The following is a 19,766-nucleotide window of genomic DNA, read 5'->3' as shown; positions in this document are numbered from 1 at the left end:
GCTATAACATGGTGGCTTCTACACCCAACATCATTATGAAGTAGTTTATGGTTCATCCTTTGGACTAGGTTTTAACTACTTACTAATTATCCTAAATGTCATGTAGGTCAGGGATAAATTGTAATATTTTGACTTAAACCAGGCTTGTTTTCAACTAAATGCCAGCTATTACTTTAAATGTTACCATCATGTAAGTGTTAGTGTGCTAGTCTATTCATATTTCAACCAGTGACCAAACTCTAGTTAGCTCATCTCTGTCTAAAATGCTTTGTTACTGTAGATAATATCAGCTAAATAAAAGTGCAGTTACAAATGCATTCACGGTACATGGTTTAATTATTAAATGTGGAATTCAATGTGAAACTAAAGTGTTTGTACATGTCTTTAGTCTTAAGAGTCAAGTGTATAGTCCTGTAAACCAATACATGTCCAATACTGTTCCTTCCTTCTGCCAAACTTTTACTATTTGGAGGTTTTCTTACTCTGCTTTGCCTCCTCCACATGCTCCATAAGAAACGTAATTTGTTAGAAGTGACAGACTTGTGCCAAATACCACAAGTATTTTGACTTAAAACCAGCCCTAAAAAGCTAACACAAGTGACACTTGTGTAAGCAAGTGGACAGCAGTTATTTAGAAGTGAAGCTAAACTGTCACCGGTACAGTTAATCTACTGTGAATGACTGGCTTCAGCTGCGTTTGGGAGCTTGCATCTGTTTGACAGGTTTTAACTAGTTTAGCAAATATCCAAAATAGCTGTTGAATATGCATTTCAGCCCTTTTGGATGAGTTGTGTCCTCCTGTTTTGCCATTTTGGCCAGCAAAGGAAGCACAGAGGCGCAGACGTTTAATGTGTCAGTTTCTTTCAATTGACAATCACCTGAGCCTTGTGAGCGTTAATTTACTCCAAGTGAGATACAGTATTTTCTATATATCACGGTTTCTTCTTCTCAGACAGCAAAACCTGCTTTTCTGTAAAACTGTGATACTAGTCTTCTCAGTCCGATCCAGTGTTCCCCTGGCTGTGATGCCAGCACTCCTATTTCTTTCTAGGAACTCACCCGGTGTTGCAGCATTTTGGGCCTCACAAAGAACTGCCCTGGAGGAGAGGATTGCCCCAGTGGTGGCATGACATCCCATTTCGTCTTTGAACCAGCTGGTTTTGACTGGTTCAGAGGGTTTCCAATTTTTCTTCCTTTTACGGAAACTGAGTTTCCGGAGATAGATGGAGCAGCTTGTGTGACAACCAGCTATAGTTCTGCACTATCCCTGTTCTATTCACTTTCTCCGTTGTGGGATGCAAATATTTTGTGTCTTTTATTGTTCTTTGTTCTCATTATTTTGGCCACCTTGTTTATTTACGATTGTCCCCTTTTTTGTTAGTGGCTTTTAGTCACAGTATTGTTCTACCTTGGTCAAGCATCTGCACTTGGATCCATTTTTGCATGTGTAAGCCTTCACCTCATGCTTCAATTGCATTAGTGTTACTTACATTAGTGTTACTTTTAGTGTTACTACTACCCTTCTAGTGTTTAAATGCTAGCCTGAAGAGGCCAAGTCAGTATTTTTCTCACTGCTTCTCAAGACCTTTTTTTGCATGGCTTTGTGTTAAAAAATCTGTTACCATATTTATTTGCTATAATAGACATCTAAGACATTATTGGCTATGTCTGAGGGGGCATGGTCAAAGCCATGTTGTGGACTGGTACCAGTTTTTTCCAGTAAAACAGAAGACTTCTGGGCACTTAACTCAGAATTTAGAAAACATAAGATGTTAACCAGTTGAATCAATATAGAGTGCTATCTCACCAGCACCAAGTTCAATTCTTAGCAGTGCCACAGGCCTGGTTGGGCACAGTTGGCAGAGGAATTCAGAGAGCATATCAGTTTTCTTCCATATCTATTAGGGCTATATGTAAACATCTGCTGACACTAGCTGATAAATAACAACAAGCAACAAATCAATAGTCAGTATATTCACAAGTGTTAAAATAGGTGTGTGCTACTCTTTGGCTCTCCTTGACCAGAATGGGGCTGGTGTATGTGAGCAAAGAAATTAAACTAGAAATTAAAAATTTAAACAGCTCAATGAAGGATCAGACCCTGACAGGGGTGGGTTCCTGCCTTGTGCCCAGTGTTTACAGGTGTATTACACAACCATAACATTAAAACCACCTCCTTGTTTCTACACTCACTGTCCATTTTATCAGTTCCACATACCATATAGAATCACTTTGTAGTTCTACAATTACTGACTGTAGTCCATCTGTTTCTCTGCATGCTTTGTTAGCCCCCTTTCATGCTGTTCTTCAATGGTCAGTACTCTACCAGGACCACTACAGAGCAGGTATTATTTGGGTGGTGGATCATTCTCAGCACTGCAACTGACATGTGGTGTGTTAGTGTGTGCTGTGCTGGTATGAGTGGATCAGACACAGCAGTGCTGCTGGAGTTTTTTTAACACCTCACTGTCACTGCTGGACTGAGAATAGTCCACCAACCAAAAATACTGTATATCCAGCCAACAGTGCCCTGTGGGCAGCGTCCTGTGACCACTGATCTCAAAGATGACCAACTCAAACAGCAGCCATAGATGACCGATCGTCTCTGACTTTACATCTACAAGGTGGACCAACTAGGTAGGAGTGGCTAATAGTGGACAGTAAGTGGACACAGTATTTAAAAACTCCAGCAGTGCTGCTGTGTCTGATCCACTCATTGCAGCACAACACACACTAACACACCACCACCGTGTCAGTGTCACTGCAGTGCTGAGAATAATTCACCGTATAAATAATACCTGCTCTGTGGTGGTCCTGGGAGAGTCCTGACCATTGAAGAACAGCATGAAAGGGGGCTAACAAAGCATGCAGAGAAACAGATGGACTACAGTCAGTAGTTGTAGAACTACAAAGTGCTTCTATATGGTAAGTGGAGTTGATAAAATGGTCAGTGAGTGTAGAAACAAGGAGGTGGTTTTAATGTTATGGCTATATATATATATATATATATATATATATATATATATATATATATATATACAGTGTATCACAAAAGTGAGTACACCCCTCACATTTCTGCAAATATTTCATTATATCTTTTCATGGAACAACACTATAGACATGAAACTTGAATATAACTTAGAGTAGTCAGTGTACAGCTTGTATAGCAGTGTAGATTTACTGTCTTCTGAAAATAACTCAACACACAGCCATTAATGTCTAAATAGCTGGCAACATAAGTGAGTACACCCCACAGTGAACATGTCCAAATTGTGCCCAAATGTGTCGTTGTCCCTCCCTGGTGTCATGTGTCAAGGTCCCAGGTGTAAATGGGGAGCAGGGCTGTTAAATTTGGTGTTTTGGGTACAATTCTCTCATACTGGCCACTGGATATTCAACATGGCACCTCATGGCAAAGAACTCTCTGAGGATGTGAGAAATAGAATTGTTGCTCTCCACAAAGATGGCCTGGGCTATAAGAAGATTGCTAACACCCTGAAACTGAGCTACAGCATGGTGGCCAAGGTCATACAGCGGTTTTCCAGGACAGGTTCCACTCGGAACAGGCTTCACCAGGGTCGACCAAAGAAGTTGAGTCCACGTGTTCGGCGTCATATCCAGAGGTTGGCTTTAAAAAATAGACACATGAGTGCTGCCAGCATTGCTGCAGAGGTTGAAGACGTGGGAGGTCAGCCTGTCAGTGCTCAGACCATACGCCGCATACTGCATCAACTCGGTCTGCATGGTCGTCATCCCAGAAGGAAGCTGACGCACAAGAAAGCCCGCAAACAGTTTGCTGAAGACATCAGTCTAAGAACATGGATTACTGGAATGCCCTGTGGTCTGATGAGACCAAGATAAACTTGTTTGGCTCAGATGGTGTCCAGCATGTGTGGCAGCGCCCTGGTGAGAAGTACCAACACAACTGTATCTTGCCTACAGTCAAGCATGGTGGTGGTAGCATCATGGTCTTGGGCTGCATGAGTGTTGCTGGCACTGGGGAGCTGCAGTTCATTGAGGGAAACATGAATTCCAACATGTACTGTGACATTCTGAAACACAGCATGATCCCCTCCCTTCGAAAACTGGGCCTCATGGCAGTTTTCCAACAGGATAACGACCCCAAACACAACCTCCAAGATGACAACTGCCTTGCTGAGGAAGCTGAAGGTAAAGGTGATGAACTAAACCCAATTGAGCACCTGTGGCGCATCCTCAAGTGGAAGGTGGAGGAGTTCAAGGTGTCTAACATCCACCAGCTTAGTGATGTCATCATGGAGGAGTGGAAGAGGATTCCAGTAGCAACCTGTGCAGCTCTGGTGAATTCCATGCCCAGGAGGGTTAAGGCAGTGCTAATAATGGTGGTCACACAAAATATTGACACTTTGGGCACAATTTGGACATGTTCACTGTGGGGTGTACTCACTTATGTTGCCAGCCATTTAGACATTAATGGCTGTGTGTTGAGTTATTTTCAGAAGACAGTAAATCTACACTGCTATACAAGTTGTACACTGACTACTCTAAGTTATATCCAAGTTTTATTTCTATAGTGTTGTCCCATGAAAAGATATAATAAAATATTTGCAGAAATGTGAGGGGTGTACTCACTTTTGTGATACACTGTATATATATATATATATATATATATATATACAGAATTCAAGTGTATACAAGTGTATATACACTCTTAATCCTGTAAATGATGGGAACATTTAACAGTACTTGTTTTATTTTCACATCCGAAACAAATGTCTAAATAGGATCCCAGAACACAGTGGGGGGTGAATCTACTGCCCAAAGTCTTTTTTCCTTGCAGCAAAAAAAATTTGTAAAGCCCAGGCTCAAATTGTGGGGGTAACTGGGTGAGGGAGCATACATGTGGATGAGACCTCACCTTGGAGACACACAATCAATAAACTAATCCATATGGCAGCATCAGTCAGCAAGACTGGACGAGCCCAAGTGCTTGCCAGGTTATCTGTAAAATATTGTTTTCTTTTTTTACTTAAAAACTGTGTTAATGACAGGGACAACTATAGATCTACATCACTGTTTCTGGCTCCTACTGACAAACAATAAAATGTTTCCTGGGGAAGAAAAAATACTATCATATTACTGACATGATTACGAGACCATTTTTCATGTCTAATCCCTTGACGTTGTACTTATTTTTCCTCCTTGTTTTGGTTATGGTTCAGTCCCAGTGGATCCAAGTTATACAACAGCTATACAAAAATCCAATTACGCTTAAGGTTATTTAAGACAAGATAAGATCATGTTTAAAACCAATGTTGTGATAGTACAGAAAAAAAATCATTGTTTATCATTGTTTGATGCATCTTCTCTTTTGCTGGCTGGATTGCAGCACCGTGGTTAACAGGAAGGCATGGTGTCATACACAGTGGTTAAGGTACATTTCTTCCATGCAGGTTTGTGCCTCACTTACATAATTCACTTGATATGTTGCTCATCTTTTTCTGAATGGCCATTAAAAAAGCGTAGAGTAACAGACCCAAGCAGACAGTAATGCTTTATTCAGTTTTTCATTTCCCTGCATTCTGTGAGTGATGCCAGAATGCATAAATGTTCCCAGAAGTCTGTGGGGGTTTGTGTCTGAGCCTAGTAGTGCTGCCGAAATGCTGAGGGGGTTTGGAAAAGTCATAGGCTGTCTTTGCCAGTAAGCATTCCTTTGATAATAGCAATCAATCAGCCTGTTTTAAGTTAGCTTAGCTTCATTTGCTTTTAGTGTGATATTTTGAAAACACAACGAAAGTGCTTTACATAAAAATAGTGATAAAATAATCTACAACTATTAGTAACTTAATATCTGTTAAATTTACAATTAATGGTACATTTGCAGTGATGGTAAACAAGAAATTACCTTTACAAACTTATTGTTGTACTTTATTATTTATTTTTTATATAAATATGTAATCATAAGCATAATAGACAGCGGATTAAACGTTCAGAGAGCACTAATAAATAACATTATTACCTTACTGCAAACAAGTGTTGTCAAATATAGCTCTAAAAAGTCCACCATAATAATATAATTGACCTGCAATCGATGACTACGTCTTTTTAGGTGCTGTGCTGCTTTGTGATTTTTCCATCCTTTAGGCAGTTGCCTTGAGCAGCCAACAAAGGTCGCATGTGCAGCAGCAACAAAGAAACATAATCAACCTTCCTTAGTTTTACTTTTTCTCCACTACATTCAGCACATTTCTCCTGTTTCGTCAGAAAGTAAAGACCATGTCTGTACAGACGCCACTTCTCTCACATCTTACATGCTCACCGTGCTCCTACCCACCTGCTCTGCTGGGTTTTGTTGTGGTACCGTCACGTTCTTATGTTGTTAAAATCCTAACAGACATCGGTACATTGGTAGGCATTGGAAGATTGTAAGTTTTTAAATACTTTGCTTTGCAGATACAGAAATAGGGGCAATTTTATGGAAATAATAGTGTAAACTATACGTACGTAAAGTACGGACGCACCTTACGCACATGAATCTGAGCATGCGTAGTGAGGCTCTTATTCCGTGTTTTGGTGAATGAGAGCTCCTTTCTTTTGACTTTGTGCTTATAAATGTAAACAGAATAGCATCGATTTTGTATTTTAAATTAACAAGGACACATGTATTCGGTCACTATTAAAATTGTACAAATGTATTCACCCAGCAAACACAACTATGTGGTATGAGTTAGCTACTTGGTGGTGATACGCCATGATGGTAACGTTGTGAGAAAGTAAAGCACCAGAAACAAGAAATCGGACCGCTTTAAACAACTGAATTTATTGACAACCCTACTGAGAGCAGCTACTTACAAAAAATGTATGTATTACAATAATACACTTAACACTGAAAATTCATTCAGATTCAGCCATTTGAAGATGCATCTACCTTTATTATTAAAAAGTATTGGTATCAGTATCGATATCGGTGATACTGGCCCTGTATTTACTTGGTATCGGATCGATACCAAATTTTGCAGAATCGCACACCACTGCTAGATGTGACTAGAGGTGGAAAGTAACGAAGTACATTTACATTTATGTTACTTTTACTTAAGTATGTTTTGTATTAAGAATTGTAATTCGCTACATTTTAAATAACATCTGTCACTGAGTAAAATAAACGCTAAAAAAAAATCGCGTCTGGGAAACTGCTGCAGTAAATTCTGCGATGGGGAGTCGGATCTTTTGGCTCGGCTCCTTTTATATATATATATATATATGTATAACGACTCCCAAAGGCACGACTCGGTTCCTTTCGTTCATTTTAAAGAGCCGTTTAATAGAATCGACCCATCACTAGTAGTTATAAAGTTTGAAAAAGTGTTATGGAATGGTCTGTACTAAAACGACACATTACACATCCCTAAATGTTTTAAATGTTGTATCAACATGTTTTTTTTTATTAGATTTCAATAAAAAAACTACTTTTGTGACATTTATATCCACTTGTCACCCTCTCCTGTTAAAAAAAAGTAACTAAGTAACGTTTACTCCGAGTACATTTTAAATGAGTTACTTTTTTCTTGAGTAGATTTTTAGACTAGTAACTTTACTCGTACGTAAGTAAAAATTTATTAAAGTAATAGTACTTTTACTTGAGTACAATATTTTAGTACTCTTTCCACCTCTGGATATGACATTTTGCTGAATATTTGCCACATTATTACATCTATAGATAGTATAGATGGGTGATTCTTCAATTGTGGGCTCTTTTGACCATAAAATAAAAATTAGGAATAATTTAGTTTTAATTATGTCAAGATAATGCTAGAGCAAAGACTTAATGATGGCTACAATTGAGCTCATATAGAATTGTAATATTTCATATTTATTTGCGAAGTGGCATAGCAAAATGTCATTATCAGGAGGACTACATGATCAAATTACTCACATTTCCAGACATTAAAATGTTAATCTTCTCTCATGGCTGGCATGTGCTTCCTTGCAAGTCTTTGTTTCCATGGTTACAACATTAAACAAGTGTTACCTTGAAATGATTCCCTACAGAAACCATACACTGTTGCGGTAATTACGATAATGCTGGGGACAGTAATATATTGCTCAAAAATTTTATTAGAGCAGAGAAGTTTTAAAGTTTGGGTTGGGGACAAGGCCAAAGTAGCAAAATATTGATGTTTAAATCATCATAAAAAATGAAAATCATAATTATTTTGGTATGTAATTTTTTTTAGTGATGCAATGAATGATCTTTTTAATACCTAAAATATTTGTTTTGTAATAAAGTATTTTTAACACAAATGTATAACTTAGGGACGTAAAAGTTCCCCCAATTGAAGAATCACCTAGATACGTTATTATTCTTTAGTTTTTTTTAACCCAACGGATGAGTATTTGTCGCCATCTAGTGGACCATATAAAAATCTTTACACATATATGTAATGCCCTACCTCGTGACGCGAATGATACTGTATATGTGTAAAGATTTTTATATAAGCCGTTTCCCGTGAAATGTGCAATTTGCTGTAAAATTCACAATGTAAGGTTTGAGTTAAGCAATGTCGAAGTCTAAAGCAGCTAAAACACGACAAAGCAATTTGAGTTTGGAAAACACACAACCAGTTCTGTGGAAGCTGAGGGTGTGTGTGTCAAAACACGGACGAGTACTCACATATCCGTTAAGGTAATCTGTACTGTGTATTGTAGCTTGTTTTTATTTTATCATTTCAATTATGAGTGTTATTTAAAGACTATTTAATGACTGTCGTGAAATCGTGATCTTAAGGTCTGCGATATTAAGCACATTTTCCTGTGAATTTATAGGGCCCTATCCACAAAGTTGAATCAGTTCATCTGGACACAAGTTTGTTGTAGAGATGCGTTTCGTCACTCAATCCGAATGACTTTTTCAGTCTGAGCTGGTGTTGAATACCCCAACCTTATATGCAGTTGATTTGCATAACGACTGATCACTGCCCATTGCATAACAATGGAACTGGTGATCAGGTCCATATGAAATTCACAATGACCATTAATTACAATGGTCATGTGTGTCTTTCACACATGATTGGGGTAAAGCTCCAATTACGGCGTTGTATGATGGTGAGAGATGTACTCTCAGGCCCCCTCCCCGGTTCAGAGATGGTCGTTCCCTCTTCACATAAATGGCCTCTTTGACTCCACGTTCAAACCAGCGTTCCTCCTTGTCAAGGATCTGCACATCTTCATCATTAATTGAGTGGCCGCTGGCTTGCAGGTGGGTGTAAACCGCAGAGTCCTGGCCAGAAGAGGTCGATCTTCTATGTTGGGCCATCCGTTTCGCCAGTGGCTGTTTAGTTTCCCCGATGTACAGTTCCCGACAATCCTTCCGGCACCTAACAGCATACACTACATTACTCTGTTTGTGTCGAGGAACCTGGTCCTTAGGGTGAACTAATTTCTGGCGTAGCGTGTTCTGGGGTTTGAAAGCAACTGAAACATGGTGTTTGGAGAATATCCGTCTTAATTGTTCCGATACTCCCACCACATACGGAATCACCACTGGTTTGCGCTTGGACCGCGGTTGTTCTTCTCCTCCCTTCGAACCACTGGAGCTGTGTTTGGGCATTTTTCCCGCTTTTACGAATGCCCAGTTGGGATAACCACGTTCACCCAGGGCCTTCTTGACATGAGATTTCTCTCTATCCTTGGCCGTAGTGTCTGTGGGGATGCTGTTCGCCCGGTGGTGCAGCGTCCTGATGACTCCTAGTTTGTGCTCCAAAGGATGATGGGAGTCAAACCTTAAGTACTGGTCCGTGTGTGTTGGTTTGCAGTAAAAATTTACTTTCAACCGTCCCCCATCTTTACTAGCAATTTCACAGTCTAAGAAGGCTAAAACGTTGTCGCTTGCATCCTCCCTTGTGAACTTGATGTGTTTGTCCACCGAGTTGATGTGGTCCGTGAAATGTGGTACTTCCTCTGATTTTATTTTAACCCAGGTGTAGGGCCCTATATACACCGATGAGGCAAAACATTAAAACCACCTCCTTGTTTCTACACTCACTGTCCATTTTATCAGCTCCACTTACCATATAGAAGCACTTTGTAGTTCTACAATTACTGACTGTAGTCCATCTGTTTCTCTACCTTTTTAACCTGCTTTCATGCTGTTCTTCAATGGTCAGGACCCCCACAGGGTCACCACAGAGCAGGTATTATTTGGGTGGTGGATCATTCTCAGCACTGCAGTGACACTGACATGGTGGTGTGTTAGTGTGTGTTGTGCTGTAGATGTAAAGTCAGAGATGATCGCTCATCTATTGCTGCTGTTTGAGTTGGTCATCTTCTAGACCTTTATCAGTGGTCACAGGACGCTGCCCATGGGGCGCTGTTGGCTGGATATTTTTTGTTGGTGGACTATTCTCAGTAATGTGTTTAAAAACTCCATCAGCATTTCTGTGTCTTATCCACTCATACCAGCACAACACACACTAACACACCACCACCATGTCAGTGTCACTGCAGTGCTGAGAATGATCCACCACCCAAATAACACCTACTCTGTAGTGGTCCTGTGGGGGTCCTGACCATTAAAGAACAGCATGAAAGGGGGCCAACAAAGCATGCAGAGAAACAGATGGACTACAGTCAGTAATTGTAGAACTACAAAGTGCTTCTATATGGTAAGTGGAGCTGATAAAATGGACAGTGAGTGTAGAAACAAGGAGGTGGTGTTAATGTTTTGGCTGATCGGTGTGTATGGCTCTATATTTCAGTGATGTTGGTGTTCGTGGTGGGTTCAAAACCACTCAGTGAAACAAATGAACAAATCACACTTACATCTGGTCAATATTTAAATCAGCATGTTTTACATGTTTTATGAAAAGGGGAGAAACCAAAGTACCCAGAGAAAACCTTCGTACAAATCTTCGTACATACAGCAAACAGAGATGAGGTTTTAACCCAGGTCTGCAGACTTTATGTTGCAACAAATAAAATACAAATGTTAATAATGGGTCATATTTTTATTAAAGTGACCTTTTTTTTTTAGGACAAAAAGAGATTTTCCAAAACATTTTTTGCAAAAATAATTTAGCAGTTATATTCATTTATTTCTTTATTTATTCATCCATTGACTGTTTTACCACCGCTTTATTCTGGTCTGGGTCGCGGTGGGTCTGATTGATTGGGAAAAGGCAGGTAAGACCCCAGACAGGTCATCAGTGCATCACAGTGCATACACACACACACTCGCAATTTAGTAGCTCCAATTAACCTGACTGAATGTTTTGGACTTGTGGGAGCACCTGGAGAAACAGAGCACCTGAAGAAAACCCATGTGGACACATGGAGAACATGCAAACTGACCCTGACCACCCAGCCAGGAAATTGAACCCAGGCCCTTCCTGAGGTGCTACAAGTTGTGCCACTGTGCTGTCCAGCAACTATATGAATTGTTTTAAATGTATGTGGTCAAACTATAGTTTGGTACAGCAAACTGAATGCTCCAGATACTACTGTATATTTATAATTTAATTGCATTAAAAGATTTTATTAAACATTTTAAAATGTAACAATTATCAGTTAATATATCTGGGCTGATTTAAGGATAATTAAAAAATTCTAATAACTAATGTATATTTCGACCCTTTTAATGCCATATAATAATATCATGGCTGTAGAACAAAAAAGTGGCAAAAAATCTTTTAGTTAGATTGCTCACTAATCCTTTTTTCCCTATTATGTAAAACAGTCATAGTGATGACCCCCAACACACACACACACCACCTTCATAAGGTTCAGGGTTCAGGTTGTACGCTGTTGGGACGTTTGGCTGTATTCTCGGCCTCACTGGCACTGGTTATTGTGGTAGGTGTACGACCAGAGCAGCCACACAATATTATCTTCCGGGCTTCATCACGGAACTAAAAAAAAAGAGTAGATTATTATTTATGGGTTATATCTTTACTACAACTAAAATAGTAAAAGAAGAAATGTGTATCTCAGGGTTAGATGTGCACCATGTCAGAAATTCTGCCTGAAAAGTTTGTGGGAACTTGAACTCAGGGACTAAACCAGGCACTGTGTTCCACACAATTTCTTTGTATGTACAAACCCCATTTGCAAAAATTTTTTTCCAATTAATTGTATTTTGTGTGCTGATGAGGCAGCAGATGTAGCCCCAGGTGTAACAAAAGGACCAAGTAAAATCTGCACCCCAAAGAGAAGAGATGACAGAACTAATAGACAAGTGCATTAGTGGAGCAGGGGATAACAAACTACACATGCTTGGCTAGAAAAGAAAGGCTTATGCTCGCCCCAGCGTACTTTGTAAAACTCAGGTGGTCATGTGTTTGCCCCCAATAAAAGTGGGAAACAATGAGATAAAAGGACAGGGGAGATAACTAAGTTACCACTTGGTCTACCAATGTGTGATAACTCACATTTTTGGAAAAATAAATACAACAGAGAGGAGTGCAGTATATGCTGGGTGGCAATTAAAAAGTGGAGGAGTAGCTATTCCATCCCTGATACAACCCATGTACAGTGTGGATTCATCTGGGGGTCTCCGGTCAAAAAGGTGCAGTCATGCCACCTCTGGAGTCACTCTGCCCATCTAGGGAGGTTACAAAGGGTGCCACAAACCGGTCGAGTTCCTTTGGACAAGGAGTCGACAGGTGGATACGATTTTGTGCTCTGGGCCCACCTGCCATGGTGGCAAAAGCCCGCTACAGTTTTGAAAACACATTCATCTCATTTTGCACATGCTACAACAGTGTAGCTTTGTAGATACAGAGTGAATTTGCTTGACTGGCCTGCCTGCAGTTCAGATCTGTTTTGCGCTTAAGACTTCTCTCTTCTTGATGTACCAAACACGTTTAATAGGAAACAGATCTGGACTGCAGGCAGGCCAGTCAAGCACATGTACTTTGTATCTACTAAGCCACACTGTTGTAGTATGTGCAAAATGAGATGTGGCATTGTCTTGATGAAAAAGGCTTCAGGTATCAAGCAAGAATAGACAAACATTTTATTTGCAAAACTGAAACAATTAGTGCCTTTAGTTTCCAAACCATTAAAAAGGCTTATTAGTAGGAAAGGTGATGGAACATAGAGGTTAACATGCCTCTGTTCCAACTTTTTGGAGTTGTTGCATTTTTTTTTGGATTCGACATCATTCTGATCGTGTCATTTTTCACAGTAACAGATAATGTTTATGAAACGCGCCTACAGAATTGGCGCTAATGATTGAAAAAACGCTTTCTGAACCAATCAGACATTCTGATTAAAATTTTTAGTAAGAAATGCTGTTATTTGCATGTATTTAGTTTGCAGCGTCACACAGATGATGTTTTAACGAAACGCTTGATTGGCTTTCTAACGAGTTTGTGTTATACTTCACAACCGGGAAAAGTTTGGAGGTTTTTAATTATTAGCACATTTACAAAATAACGGATTATATTCCTAATGGGACAACACACGGTTATAAATTTAATAGCATCTGGAAGAACATAAGCTAAGGTAAGCAGTGGTTATGGATATGTTGCTGTGTTTTGGATTTTGGCCGCTGTGCTGTAATTTGCCATGAAAACAAAATGTCAGTTTAAGTTTTTAACTGGTACCTAGGAAAGTAAAGGCACGAAGTAAAATGGCAAAATCTAATCTGTTGTTGTTTTTGATCTGAACGTACATATTATTTGTTTATTTCTACGCTACATTTCCAATATATGTTTTGTGTATATTATATTGACTCGTGACTTGACTCGGACTCTAGCCTAATGACTCGTGACTTGACTCTGACTCTAGCCTAATGACTCGTGACTTGACTCGGACTTGGATTTTGTAACTTGTGAACATCACTGGTAAAATGGCAGTTAAGCATACAGATGTATGTTGTGTGTATACAACACCAAATGTGTTACAAATAACATGTATTTTTAACAGCAAAACGATTTTAAAACCAGAATGCAATGTAGCCTCAAATGGACACTGATGTTAAAAGTAATTAACAGGTGCCGCTCAGGTGGCGCAGCGGTAAAAAGAAACGCGCTGCAACCAGGGCTGGATTCTGAGAACGTGGTATCGAATCCAGCCTTGCTTTACCGGTTCGAAGCTGAGTGGCTATATGAGCAACGATTGGCCGGTTGCTCATATGGGGGGTGGGACAAAGAACCGGATGTGGGTCTCTCTCTGTCAGAATGCGATTGCGTTTTCTGCCGGCTGATTGGAGGCGCTTGCACAGAGATGGGAGAGGGTGCCCTTAGGGTGTGTCTCTCCGCATGCAACGCTAGGTGGCGCCAAACTCGTCAATGTGTGGGTGGCAAAGATGCATCTGGCTGCTGCTCGTGTTTCGGAGGGGATACGGGTTAGCTTCAATCACCTCCGTCAGGGCAGGGTTCGGCATAGACAGAGAGGAAGCACGATGCTAATTGAACAATTGGATGCGCTAAAAAGGGGAGAAAAAGGGGTAAAAAAAAAAAAAAAGTAATTAACAGGTTACTAAGAGAGATTTTATACTTTTAACACAGTGAACAATTCTGTGAAAACAGAGTTAAACAAGAGGTCAAATCCTGAATCACAAAAGCGATTATTCTATGTGACATTACATTTTAAAGTGAAATTTTGGTGTAGTGTCATCTGCTGTTAAAACTGGGCTACTGCCTGTCCTTCAGTCACATCTGCTTAGCTTGTGAGCTTTAAACAACCAAAAACTGAGAATTATTGTTAAGTTAGTAAATGTTTATTTAATTAATTAATTAAAACTTAAAAGGTATTTTTTATTATAGCCTGAAAAGGCTACAACACAGACACATCCTCTGCAGAACCAGAGAAAGTACTCAGTAACATATTCATATTAATAAACACCTCCACCTTGATTTGTGTTGCATAGCTCTAGGTCTGTATTTCTCTCTCACCTGTTTTTTGGCCAGGAAGAAGATGATGGGGTTGTATACAGGGCTGGTCTTGGCCAAGTAAGCGGGCAAGGAGGCAAGCAGTGGGGCTATTGAGAGATCTGGCAAAAAGACTACAAGCATGGAAACGACAGCATAAGGCAGCCAGCAAAAGAAGAAAGAGCCGATCATGCCAGCTACCATGCATGTGACCTGCCTGTCGTCTTTCTGCCGGGACTTGCCACCCTGATTCTCCACACTCAGATTCAGCTATACACACACATATAAACATAAGCATTAAATAAAATTAGCGAACAATTACACATTAACACTGTTTTTACCCTCACCCTTTTCATGGAGTACAGTATATGGTAGTAGCAGTAGATGATAATCCCGGTCGGTAGCAGAAAGCAGAAATACCAGTATGGGATCAGATAGCTGTAGCTGATCCAGGTGCGCTCCTCCCAGGCCAGAGAGCATGAAGTCTGAACTCCTTCCGGCCCATAGGAGCCCCAGCCCAAGAGTGGAACCACACACCAGAACAGGCAGTAGAGCCAGACCAGTAGCAGACCCTTAGCACTGCGCCTCATTGTGATCTTGAAGACTCCCATGGCACTGCATACTATGTGGTAGCGCTCATAGGCCATAAGGGTAAGTGTGCAGAGGGACACCAGGCCTAAAGAGGATAGAATGCAAAATAAAGCCCACTTCATATTTAAAAAATGGTTTGTTACAATCAGTGTTGCATGTAACAAATCCAATGTACAATGGGATTGGTGAAATGTAATTTTATTTACTGATTTCTCTCAGATTAATCTTAGAGTTAGTCACTGCTGACTAGCTTATAAATGTAGACATTATGCACCTATATAGTTTTTGTAAATAAGTACATTTGTCATCACTACAAATGGCCAACAGCTTACTTATTTTTGCATCATTTATTTTAGTTAACAGTTCTAACATGTTAAGCCAACTGCCTCAAAAGGTGCCAAAGTGTCTTAATCGCATCTTAATGTGTCAGCTTCTGTTTACTCTTAATGGTATTTTAGGTTACATTTACAACCAATATCAGTAAATCATCAGATAAAACTGTTTCCTTGGTACCTAAGATGAGTTTTAAAGTTCCGGTCAATGGATATTTTAAAGATGATTTGTGACACTTATAATACAGTCAAGCTGGAAAGTCTGCACACCCCTTTCATTTTCTCTATGTCTTATTACATTACAGACTCATCCTAATATAGATCGAGTTCTTTTTTGCCTCAAACATCTACACACAATAACCAATAATTACAAAGTGAAAACAGGGTTTAGAAAATATGCAAAATGGTTTATTTAGTGGTTACATATCTGTACACACCCTTAGCCTAATACTTGGTTGATGCACCTTTGGCAGCAATTACAGCTTCAAGGCGTCTTGGGAAAGATGCTACGAGCTTGGCACACTTATTTCTGGACATTTTTGCCCATTCCTCTTGGAATATCCTTGCAAGCTCCGTCATGTTAGATGGGAAGCGTCAGTACACAGACATTTTCAGCTCCTTCCACAGATGTTGGATTGGATTCAGGTCTGGGCTCTGGCTGGGCCACTCAAGGACATTCACAGATTTTCTCTGAAGCCACTCCTTTGTTCTCTTGGCTGTGTGCTTCGGGTAGTTGTCATGTTGGAAGGTAAACCTTCACCCCAGTCTGAGGTCCAGAGCGCCCTGGAGAAGGTTTTATTCAAGGATCTCAGTGTACTAAGCTGCATTCATCTTTCCCTCTATCAGGACTAGTCGCCCCGGTCCCGCTGCTGAAAAACATCCCCACATCATGATGCTTCCACCGCCATGCTTCACTGTAGGGATGGCATTAGCCAAGTGATGAGCGGTGCCTTGTTTCCTCCAGACGTGACGCTTGGTATTCAGGGCAAAAAGTTCAATTTTGGTGTCATCAGACCAGAGAATCTTGTTTCTCATGTTTTGAGAGCTTTCATCTGGCCACTCTACCATAAAGGCGTGATTCAGCTCACTTTTGGGTGTCATATCAAAGGGTGTGCACACTTGTGTACATATGATATTTTACATTTTGATTTTTAATAAATTAGCACACACTTCTAAAAACCTGCTTTCACTTTGTCATTGTGGGCTGTTTTGTGTAGAATTTTGTGACAAAAAAGAACTCAATCTATTATAGAATGAGTCTGTAATGTAATAAAACGTGGAGAAGGTGAAAGGGGTGTGCAGACCGTCCGGCCTGACTGTATAATAAGATAATAATATAATAAAATAGCCTTAAGTAAGGTAAAAAAAGAAGTGTTATTTTGACCAGATTGCCACATATACCATATATAATGACAATTGTTTTTTATTAACAACATAATTACTTTGGGTAAGACTCCACCCATTTGCTCTCAGAACTGCCTTAATTTTTTGTAGCATGCATTACACAAGATTTTAGAAATGTCTTTGCTAATTTGTTCCATGTTTTTCGCAAATTCATATTCTTGGCTGATGGGATTGGACCCTCTATATGATTTTTCGCTCTTGTAGACCATCTGCCTCACTGTTTGATGTTTTGTGCATTGTGACATGCTATCAAAGTGACTGGTTGGTCAGTTTAAACCAGTCTGACCATCTCTCATAAATTAGGTGTCTGCAGAACTGCTGCTTATTGGAGCAGCATTATTTATTTATTTATTTACTTTTTTTTGCAGGATTTGCTTTTACTTATAAGAACAGGCTTTGTATAATTCACATGTTTATGCAGGTGTTTGAATATTTTGTTTAGTTCCTTTACATCATACTTTCATAATGAAACAATTATTTTGACTAATTTCATGTTTATTTAAGTACTTTTAATTGTGACTCACCAAAGTAATTGACCATAAATCCCTGAAAGACACAGAGCTGTCTTCCCATGAAGAACTGGCCATAGTAGTTGGTGACTGTACCGATTGCTGATCCACTCAGAGTCATGAGCAGGTCGGATATAGCCAAGCTGAGGATAAGGATGTTTGCAGGAAAGAAGAGCTTACTGTTCTTTAACATCACTGCAATAACCAGAGAGTTACTTAAGACAGAGATCAAAGTAATAATAAACATCCATAATGACAAAAGAGCATATCCTGTTGGAGGCAGGAGAGTAGGAACTGGAGGAAAATCTAATGCTGCTTCCTCTGTGTCGTTCTTGATGCTGCGTTCCATACTTGTGCTTCTTAGGCTCATCACTGAAACAGGGATGATTTCCAAGCTTGTGGTACCTGAACTGTAAAGCAAAACACTAGAGGATCAAGAGAAGACCAATAAAAGATGAGTACGAATATAATCCCGTTACTAGCCATGGGTCCCTTCCAAATCCTTACTATGGAGATTATGTACAATTGGGTATCACTGCTTTCATGAAGCGTGGAAATTCATTTGATAGAAGGCTTTGTAATCTGATTAAGCTTCTTAAATCTTGTGCCAAATTAATTCCTAATTTTAATAAGTATGTGTAATATTAATTTGAATCATAATGTGTGTTATCAGTTTTAAACTAGGTATTTTTTGCTATGGGGTTATATTAATCAAGTGTGTTGCTGGAGTAAGATTTCACATCAAACATCATTTTACAATTACAATATGAAAATAAAACATTTATTAAAAAAGGAAATATGATAAATAAAAACGAGTTCAGTATACACTGATTAGCCATAACATTAAAACCACCTCCTTGTTTCTACACTCACTGTCCATTTTATCAGCTCGACTTACCATATAGAAGCACTTTGTAGTTCTACAGTTACTGACTGTAGTCCATCTGTTTCTCTGCATACTTTTTTTTAGCCTGCTTTCACCCTGTTCTTCAATGGTCAGGACCACCACAGAGCAGGTATTATTTAGGTGGTGGATCATTTTCAGCACTGCAGTGACACTGACATGGTGTTGGTGTGTTAGTGTGTGTTGTGCTGGTATGAGTGGATCAGGCACAGCAGCGCTGCTGGAGTTTTTAAATACCATGTCCACTCACTGTCCACTCTGTTAGACACTCCTACCCAGTTGGTCCACCTTGTAGATGTAAAGTCAGAGATGATCACTCATCTATTGCTGCTGTTTGAGTTGGTCATCCTCTAGATCTTCATCAGTGGTCACAGGACGCTGCCCACGGGGTGCTGTTGGCTGGATATTTTTTGTTGGTGGACTGTTCTGAGTCCAGCAGGGACAGTCATGTGTTTAAAAACTCCAGCAGCACTGCTGTGTCTTATCCTTTCATACCAGCACAACACACACTAACACACCACCACTGTGTCAATGTCACTGCAGTGCTGAGAATGATTCACCACCTAAATAATACCTGCTCTTTGGTTGTCCTGATCATTGAAGAACAGCATTAAAGGGGGCTAACAAAGCATGCAGAGAAACAGATGGACTACAGTCAGTAATTGTAGAACTTCAAAGTGCTTCTATATGGTAAGTGGAGCTGATAAAATGGACAGTAAGTGTAGAAACAAGGAGGTGGTTTTAATGTTATGGCTGATCGGTGTATATTAACAGTACACTCCAGCAAGACATGAAGAAGAGTATTATCAAATTAACAGGCATCGCAGAAGCAGTATGTGACCAAATTGTGTATGAGGAACTCTAAAACATGTAGCTATCCCAGTCCTACATGTATTTATTCATCTACAGTAATCATATCATTTTGATATTGGCTGCAGTAAGTCCACTGCCAGAATAACTTTATATGTGCCATTTTTATATATTACATTTTAAAAAGGCATCTACTCCAAATGAAGTTTCATGTCTGGGACCTTGTAGTGCCTGACAACACTAAAGAAACCAACACCTAATAGAGAATATCATATTCCAATGTGTGCAGTTATGTTGCATTTATTTTAGTACATTGTGATACTGTGGCTGATCAGTGTTCTAAAATGCTTAACAATAGTTCTAACAC

General features: G+C 39.6%; 1 protein-coding gene across 1 annotated transcript; it reads right to left on the bottom strand.

Moving 5' to 3' along the window:
* Nucleotides 1–11,756: 11,756 nt before the first annotated feature.
* Nucleotides 11,757–18,034, bottom strand: LOC134325478 (pinopsin-like). Its single transcript, XM_063007726.1, has 4 exons — nt 17,701–18,034; nt 15,197–15,525; nt 14,874–15,119; nt 11,757–11,882 (listed from the first exon to the last, which is right to left on the bottom strand). Exons 1-4 carry the CDS (start codon nt 18,032–18,034, stop codon nt 11,757–11,759), a joined length of 1,035 nt encoding a protein of 344 aa, XP_062863796.1.
* Nucleotides 18,035–19,766: the final 1,732 nt, after the last annotated feature.

The sequence above is a fragment of the Trichomycterus rosablanca genome, chromosome 1, assembly GCF_030014385.1.
Source record: "Trichomycterus rosablanca isolate fTriRos1 chromosome 1, fTriRos1.hap1, whole genome shotgun sequence".
Taxonomy (NCBI): domain Eukaryota; kingdom Metazoa; phylum Chordata; class Actinopteri; order Siluriformes; family Trichomycteridae; genus Trichomycterus; species Trichomycterus rosablanca.
The sequence above is the reverse complement of the archived record's forward strand: the minus strand, read 5'-3'. Positions and strand labels throughout refer to the sequence as shown.

Coding starts and splice junctions, on each gene's coding strand:
- LOC134325478 (XM_063007726.1), bottom strand. CDS start 18,034: ATGGAACGCAGCATCAAGAACGACACAGAGGAAGCAGCATTAGATTTT. Junction 15,120..15,196: donor TACTGTACTCCATGAAAAGG/GTGAGGGTAAAA, acceptor GTGTGTGTATAG/CTGAATCTGAGTGTGGAGAA. Junction 11,883..14,873: donor TCTTCCTGGCCAAAAAACAG/GTGAGAGAGAAA, acceptor CTTTTTTTTTAG/TTCCGTGATGAAGCCCGGAA.